The sequence below is a fragment of the Pempheris klunzingeri genome, chromosome 22 (assembly GCF_042242105.1).
Source record: "Pempheris klunzingeri isolate RE-2024b chromosome 22, fPemKlu1.hap1, whole genome shotgun sequence".
Classification (NCBI taxonomy): domain Eukaryota; kingdom Metazoa; phylum Chordata; class Actinopteri; order Acropomatiformes; family Pempheridae; genus Pempheris; species Pempheris klunzingeri.
The window spans coordinates 5059453-5067786 of record NC_092033.1 but is presented as its reverse complement, the minus strand read 5'-3'; the positions used below and the strand labels follow the sequence as shown (position 1 = coordinate 5067786).

Genomic DNA, 8334 nt, shown 5'->3' with positions numbered 1-8334 from the left:
TCATCAGTGTACAGCAGACTCTAACACTGCTTAGAAATTCTGTGAATTTCTTTTGATTTGGCAGCAGAAGACACACACACACACACACACACACTGTTTCTGGCTTCCTCTCTTCCTCCATCCATCAGCTCGATAGCAATACTGCTGTGTTAAATCTACAATAAATAATTGAGGTGCGTTTCTTTGCCAGACAGTTTATCTTTCCACTTGATGGAGAAACCGTCAGTGTTTATACAGTCTATTCTGATTTTCGCAAGTTCCCTGTGATTATTCATGCATCACGTGTAGATTTGCTTCTTCCTTTTAAAAGCCTGAGTTACCATTTCAGTTTCTGATTGATTTCTAGTAGGAGCCAACTCTCAGACATGAAATTTGGCTGTACTTCAATGCAGAAAGGAGCCTAGAATCCAAACCTTATTATTAGGGTACTTCTCTTTGATAAAAATGTATATCTGCTCATGCTCAATGCTGCTGCATCACAGCGGGAGACAATATTGCCCAATTTAATGATATGATTTCTAATATATGTTCCACTGCAGCAGAAACTGACACAGCACTGATCATACTATCATCCTATTGGATGTTCTGTTTTACCTTATTTTAACCACGGACTCGTGGCAGGTGATGTACTTTGCTCTGAATGGGGCGAGCAGCAAGGAGAGAATGTGGAGGCTGGCCTAAGTCTAGCATTACAAACCCCCGCCCCTCAATCTGGGGCACGTTAAATACTAAAACATAGAGCATCTACAGATAAATCTCCAGAGACTGCCTCAGCCTCGAGACGAGAGTTACGCACGGGAGAGCAAGTGACACTGCAATGAAAGGTAAGCTACATTTTCAAGATTTTTAGTTTAGTTTAGATTGATCTAAGTTCATTCAAGTCATTTGGTTACTGCATTTTTTTAGTTTGAGGTAAGGATGTGGATTGCATTGCAATTAAATCAAATGGATACAATTCGTAATGCATACAACATGTTCTAAGGTAAATCTGTTGTTTTTAAGATAAAAAGGACTGAGCATGCCTGCTTATTTTCTATCAATGTACTTTTACACATCACATTTTACAGGTGCATAGTAAAACTTCACTGTTAAGGGTATCTTGACTGTCAAAAAACCCACCTCCAGCCCTTGTAACTTGCTGCAAACCTCATCCTCTCCCTCTGTTTAATAGGAGAGGCTGCCAAAGCAGGCCTCCCCAATGGCACCAGCCCAGCCAAAGACCTGCTGCCCCCCTCAGAGGAGAAGATGGAGGAGCGGGGCCAGTGGAGCAACAAGATAGAGTTTATCTTGTCGGTCGCCGGCTCCATCATCGGCCTGGGCAACATGTGGCGCTTCCCTTACCTCTGCTACAAGAACGGAGGAGGTGAGTGGAAGATGGTCGAGGACGGGTTTAACCTGTGTTCCTCTCCACTGCAGGTTTTTATGAATTCATACATGAATGTCAGCAGTGACAGAAAGAACACTATAAACCTAAAGCACCAAGTTTGCATGTGGAGTATGGATAGTTTGCTGGTGCTCGTGCACTCTTAACATCAACCATGCAGTACTTTTACATGCACTAAATGAGTGATTAATGATTTATGATTGGAATTGTTGACTTAAATCAGAGCAGATATATGCAAAAATCCACACCAAGGGCATTACAGAACACCTGAGTACCTGTTTCAGGGGCAACATTAAACACAAGAATTACTTGAGTACAGGTGACAGAAATAAAAAACATACTCAAGGGCTCACAATTAACCAGAATCAGACCACAGAGGGTTTTACCCCATTTGCGTTTGGGCATGCTTTTGTAGCTGCTAAATTGAACATCCCTCATTCTTCCTCCATGGGGGGGACAGGGTCAGGGTTCAGGACTGATTGGGGTCGCCCAGCTGTTGTTGCTCCTTGCTCACAGCAGCTGTCCCTGCAGAGAGGCGGAAATCTGAGCGCGCCAAACATCCTCGGCCTCCCGACGAGACGTCAACACAAAAGCAGAAAGAGAGTGGCGCTGGCTCAGGTCAAAATGTAACTTCATCCGAAGAGAAGAGCATTAAAGACACTTTATTCACTTTTCTTGTGTCCTCTTGCACTACGTCATGCCTTTTTAACGCTTGCGCTCAGTAAGAGTTATAGCACAACTTCACTTATATTTCAGGCTTTTTTTTCAGCCAATTTGGTGCAAACGGAAGCAAAATGTGTAGTTAAAGATGGAAAAACAAGCATGTAATAGGTAATACATAATAATTAATAGGTGATCCAAGAAAGGAAGAGAGGAGGAGAGAAAGAGACAGAGAAGGTTTACACCAGATCTACTTTGCACATGAATAATTATTAGCTAATAAATGTATTTTTTTGTCTCCTAACAATGACTTTGAACACGGGATTGACATCTTTCCCATTACCCTAAAGTCCAAAGACATGTCTGCCAGGTTTAATGGAGAATGAATATTAATATATTGAAATATATTGAAGACATCTTTCTTTGTTTACCACCATAACCTTGAACAGGAAGAATAAACACACTGCTCTATATGGAGAGTGTCTTGAGGTAACACTTGTTATGAATTGGCAATATAAATAAAGGCTGATTGATTGATTTCTCTGCAGTATAAGTAAGCTCTAACATTGAATCCTGTTCTTGGTCTCAGGTGCTTTCCTCATCCCCTACCTGATCTTCCTGTTCACCTGCGGCGTTCCTGTCTTCTTCCTGGAGACGGCTCTGGGCCAGTACACCAGCGAGGGAGGCATTACCTGCTGGAGAAAAATCAGTCCCTTGTTTGAGGGTAAGCAGGTTAAGGGCAAAGCCACTAACAAGATGTTAGGATGATACCTAATACGTTTTCAGTGTCTGTGAAAAATATACATCCCCAAAAAAGCCTATAGATTACTGACTACATTTTATGTCTACTGATTATTAGTGGTATGTCATGAGATGCCATGCACTGAAATGTCTCTTCTGCAGGTCTTGGCTATGGCACTCAGGTGATCGTGGCTCTGTTGAACCTGTACTACATCATTGTTCTGGCCTGGGGGATTTTCTACCTGTCTTTCTCCTTCTCCTGGGACCTGGCCTGGTCGTCCTGCAACAACACATGGAACACAGGTAACAAATGTGCTTCAAAACACATCAGATGCTCTTCCAGTGATTTTGATGAATTTAAGAGTCTCTACATTTAGCTGTTTTTTTTGTCTCCCCCCAGAAAACTGTGTGGAGTTTCAGAGGAGAAACAACAGTGAAGCAGTCGACCTAAACACCACCTCTCCTGTCATGGAGTTCTGGGAGTGAGTTCACTCAGACCACCTAACCTCCTCTTCACTATTATGAAAACGACAGTCGCGTCTCATCTCTGTGTTTCTTTCCCGTCTCCACAGGAGAAGGGTGCTGAGGATTTCCCCAGGCCTTGACCACATGGGCTCTCTGAACTGGGATCTGGCTTTGTGTCTGCTCATCGCCTGGATCATGTGCTACTTCTGCATCTGGAAGGGGGTTAAATCCACAGGAAAGGTGGGTGACCTCTGTGACCCCCAGGGCACATTAAGGATGACATCTGGTATTTATTTCTTTATTCTTGTGTCATATTTAACACCCCTGTATACGTGTGTCTACTAAGGTGGTCTACTTCACGGCGACCTTCCCCTATTTGATGCTGATTGTGCTGCTGATCAGAGGGCTCACCCTGCCTGGCGCTGGGATCGGCATCCAGTTCTACCTTTATCCAGACCTGGGGCGGCTGGCTGACCCGCAGGTACCAGGATATCACACAAACCCTTCATGAACCTATCGTGTTTCTGTGATTACCTCCAAGCATTTCAAAAGAAAACCTCCATCACCGTCACACAAATTCCCAATGAGGGCGATTTAGTGATCCCCGTGGATGAGGGCGCACCAGGTGCTGGTATCCCATGGTTCTCTGCTGGGGATCCTTGTTTCTGCTGGGTCCATCTGCTCTCCATGAAAGAGACAGGGGCCGCAGGGATCAAATGCAGGGTCAGGACACCACAGGGACTCTGAACATGAGCTCTACCAGGACCGATCTGCAGACATTCGGCTAATCAGGCCGTCCTTTTCCAGGCTTTTCTGCCTGACAAGAGAGTTTTAACTGGCTCTGCTTGACTGATCCAATCAGAAGAACTCTGCTCTGAGTCCCTTTGGCTCCCTCAAAACATTTGATGTATCTCTCTTGTTGTTATGGAAGCTTAGTTTGTTAATCAGTGTTGAGACAAACAAGCCATGACAGACTCTTAACAGTTTAGTATTGTGCAACAACATCAGTCAATGATTAGGCATGCTAACACCCAGCACGTGAATTCCTCTGAGTTATCTAAACACTGCACGGCATGTTTATGCATATACATCTATGCATAAGTTATTTACTTTCACTTTAGCTTATTATTTTTTTCTTTTGTTTAAGGTTTGGATGGATGCTGGCACCCAGATCTTCTTCTCCTACGCCATCTGTTTAGGTTCGCTGACTGCTCTGGGAAGCTACAACAAATACAACAATAACTGCTACAGGTGTGTATACTTGATTACATGCTCAAAGAAACAGGAGTTCATTTCCAGAGGAGTACATGTTGACATGGTTTAATATGGAAAAAGTCTCATTTTGAAACTAATTGGTTTGATTAAAGGCAGCCATCATCTTTATTGTTATGAACATCAGCCTCATCATCAGGCGTGACGTCCGAGGACACTGATGTCACTCTCCTGCAGTCCCACTCTTCTGTCTCCATGAATAATCTGCTGTCTCTTGCAGAGATTGCCTGGCTCTGTGCTTTCTGAACAGCGGCACCAGTTTTGTGGCAGGCTTTGCAATCTTCTCCATCCTGGGTTTCATGTCTTTTGAGCAGAACGTTCCCATCTCAGAAGTGGCAGAATCTGGTGAGGATCGCATGAGCTACATTCAAGGCCTAAAACAGAGAAAGAGAATCTGTTCATAAAACCTCTGGCCGGTACGTATCTGATGAATTGACATAGTTTTACTTGTCTCTGTAGGTCCTGGCTTGGCCTTCATAGCTTACCCTCGTGCTGTGACCATGATGCCTTTCTCTCCCCTTTGGGCCGCCCTCTTCTTCATCATGATTGTTTTTCTGGGGCTTGACAGTCAGGTAGAGTCCCTCACACACACTGCTCTCCACATTGACAGTAATTACTGAATGAATGCGGTGTGATCTGAATGAATCTAGAGAAAAAATAGACATTTTAGAATAATTTAAAACTCCCTTATGAAGACAAACAAAAAGAGTTTCATTCATTTATCCGTGCTTACCCCACCGCCCCCTTTTCCCTCACATCTCTGCTCCCTCCCATCAGTTTGTGTGCGTGGAGAGCCTTGTGACGGCGATAGTCGACATGTACCCCGCTGTGTTCAGACGTAAAAACCGGAGGGAGCTCTTCCTGTTGGGTGTGGCCTTGTGCTCCTTCTTGATGGGGCTCATCATGCTGATGGAGGTAGGGGTCACACTCCAGGACCACACACTGACACGAAAACTACACACACACACACACAGATCTGCAAACATAAACGCGGGTTTCACTGCAGTGTTTTTAAGATCACAATATTTTGCACAGTTAGTGTCCTAAAATCTTATCACTTAAGCTGTTTTCCCTCATTGTATTTTTCCTAACAGGGTCATTAACTATATCCACCGAAACTAATGAAATGAGCTCCGTACACACACATACACTCAAATCAGGCTTTTTCTGGGGTGGGGGTTTGCACCTGGTGGTTTTGATGCTTTATTCTGCTGAAATAAACTATTAGAGTCCAACATAGTTGACATGGTTTCACCTCTGCACAGCTGGAAACATGAATGCTCTGCAGAGGTGTCAACAAGTGATCATTTTGTAAGTACAAGCAAGTCAAAGGTTTTATGCAGCATGTCTCAGGTAAGTCTCAAGTGTTGTTATGCATCGGCTCACGCCTGAAGTCACTAGCTCTGTGTCTCCAGTTAGACTGTGGCAACAATATATGAAAAATATAGACACCTAAGACATTTCAATTTACACTGGATATATCACATTGAATTGTTTTTTTCAAGCCTGCCAAGTCAAACTACTACAAGTTAGACCGTGACTACATTTCAGTTAAATTCATTAGTTTATTGAAGTAACTGTCTATGTGTGTGAGAACTAATAGATTAAATGTAGCAGATTAATTATCGGAGTATAATTATGACTCCGTGCTTTATTTCTCTCTCTTTGTAGGGGGGCATGTATGTCTTCCAGCTGTTTGATTACTATGCAGCCAGTGGCATGTGTCTTCTCTTCATGTCCATCTTTGAGACGGTGTGCATTGCGTGGGTCTATGGTAAGAGTGTTTGTCCTAATCACTGGCAGACATTCCTGCTCAGCTACAATTTTCAGTGCCTTAAATGGGGAGAAATGCCTTTATTGTGTTTTTCCAGGTGCGGATCGCTTTTATGATAACATTGAGGACATGATTGGCTACCGCCCAGGACCTTACATCAAGTACTGTTGGTTGTTCTTCACCCCCGCCACATGCATCGTGAGTATCGAAAAACAAATCAATTAATATCAAGGCTTTCCAAAAATGACAATGGCTGACAGCAATGTTGTTTAACCTTCAAAAGAAATTCATTCTTCACCAACTGTTTCTCTTGTCTCCTTGCCTCTTCAGGGTACTTTTGCCTTCTCCCTCATCAAATACACTCCTCTAAAGTACAACAATGAGTATGTGTACCCATGGTGGGGCTATGCCATTGGCTGGCTGCTCGCTCTCTCCTCCATGGTCTGCATCCCGCTTTGGATGGTGTACAAGATCAGCACCACCCAGGGGACATTCAAAGAGGTAAGTATTTAGGAGAATAGCAGAAGCTGAAGTGAAACTTAAAGGATTCGTATGCAAGTTTTGGTCTTAAATCAGACTTCCTGTTGACTTTGTCCACACCCACTCTGAACGTGGTCTTGACTTATCTCATTGTGGAACTCTTTCATTTCCAATTTACACCGGTTTATCTTTCTACAGCGCATCCAGCTGCTCATCACACCATCTGACAGCTTACCCAAAACCAAGAGAGAGCAGGAGAGGTTACTGGCCATCTTTGCCCCTGAGGGAGATGCCGCCCCGACTAGAAACGGTTACTATCCTGTCTCAGAGAGAGACTCAAACTTATGAGCCTCTGTGGTGATGTGTGTGGGAAAGACATTAAGGTTTTGGTTCCATCCTTGACTTGCTTCACCAATGCCTCCATCCCAAAGATCACAGCAGGGGTACAATAAAGTGTCACGTCATCACAACAGACATGGTAGACTCAGGAGATAATAGGCCTACAGTGTTTTGGGTTTGGCAGCGCCTGTACATTTCAGGGATGGCATAATGTGATAAAAGACAGACAAAGAAAAAGAAATTTCGAAGTCATTTATTAGATTACTTAGTTTTAGAGGGGAGAGGGGCATCTTTTCAGGGACAAAAGTCATTTACTCAAACTGAAATCTTAAATACATTGGCACATATTGCCGGCATTGCATTTCCCAGACCATGTAAATGAACTAATTGAAGGTCAGCTGAAATTTATGAGCCCTGTCCTGTGAAAATGTTTCATCATACAGGTTAATGGCAGTTTCACCTCATTCAAAGGTGGTAATTGTAGAGAAGACAGACGCTCCACCACAGGTTTAATGATGTCGTTTTCATAGTAAGGGTGAATTTTGGGCAAATGTAACAATAAGACAGCAAAGTCAAGGTTAACTATTTGCCACCATTAAAAAGTGGTCTACATGTAAGTTAGGAGAAGACTCCTTGTGTATCTGACATCACTTCATGGCTACTTAGCTATATTTGTATCATACATTGTGTTATCATAACTGATTGGGGACATTTTCCTCGTTGTATTTACAAGAATGAAAATGAATGTTATGTTTCACATAAATGGACTGTGTAATGAAAGGATATAATGTCAGTGAAAATTAAAATACTGTAACACTGCAGTAGCTGTAGGACTAACATGACATATAAAATGTAATTTCATGTTTTGTACTGTAACATAATATGATTGTACAAAGAAATGTGAATCTTGAAAGTATGTTTTTAAATAAACATGCAAATTTCTATCTTGTCTTGAAACATTTTATCTCTCTGGAGGCAGCTTCCCATTGTCTAATAAAAAAGACACGAGTGAGTAACAATATGACCATATTATGCAGTAAAAGCATGGATATCTCTACCTTCGCTGCTTAAATTTTAGCCATTATCTATTTAATGTATCTCTTGCAAGTCCCTGTGCATTACTAAATTGCTGTAGTACACCTTTAATTTACTGATCAAGCAGAAACTACTGAATGAGCAGGAAAATTGCAGTAAGAGATAATGAATAACCTCTGATCAG

General features: G+C 42.6%; 1 protein-coding gene across 1 annotated transcript; it reads left to right on the top strand.

Annotated features, from left to right (window-relative positions):
* Positions 1-1245: 1245 nt before the first annotated feature.
* On the top strand, positions 1246-8000 carry LOC139221695 (sodium- and chloride-dependent GABA transporter 2-like). The gene is made up of 14 exons (XM_070853615.1): positions 1246-1363; positions 2634-2768; positions 2948-3088; positions 3186-3267; positions 3358-3490; positions 3597-3731; positions 4398-4501; positions 4743-4867; positions 4982-5094; positions 5300-5437; positions 6194-6296; positions 6394-6494; positions 6627-6797; positions 6975-8000. Exons 1-14 carry the CDS (start codon positions 1246-1248, stop codon positions 7122-7124), a joined length of 1749 nt encoding a protein of 582 aa, XP_070709716.1. The 3' UTR covers positions 7125-8000.
* The last annotated feature ends 334 nt before the right edge of the window (positions 8001-8334 follow it).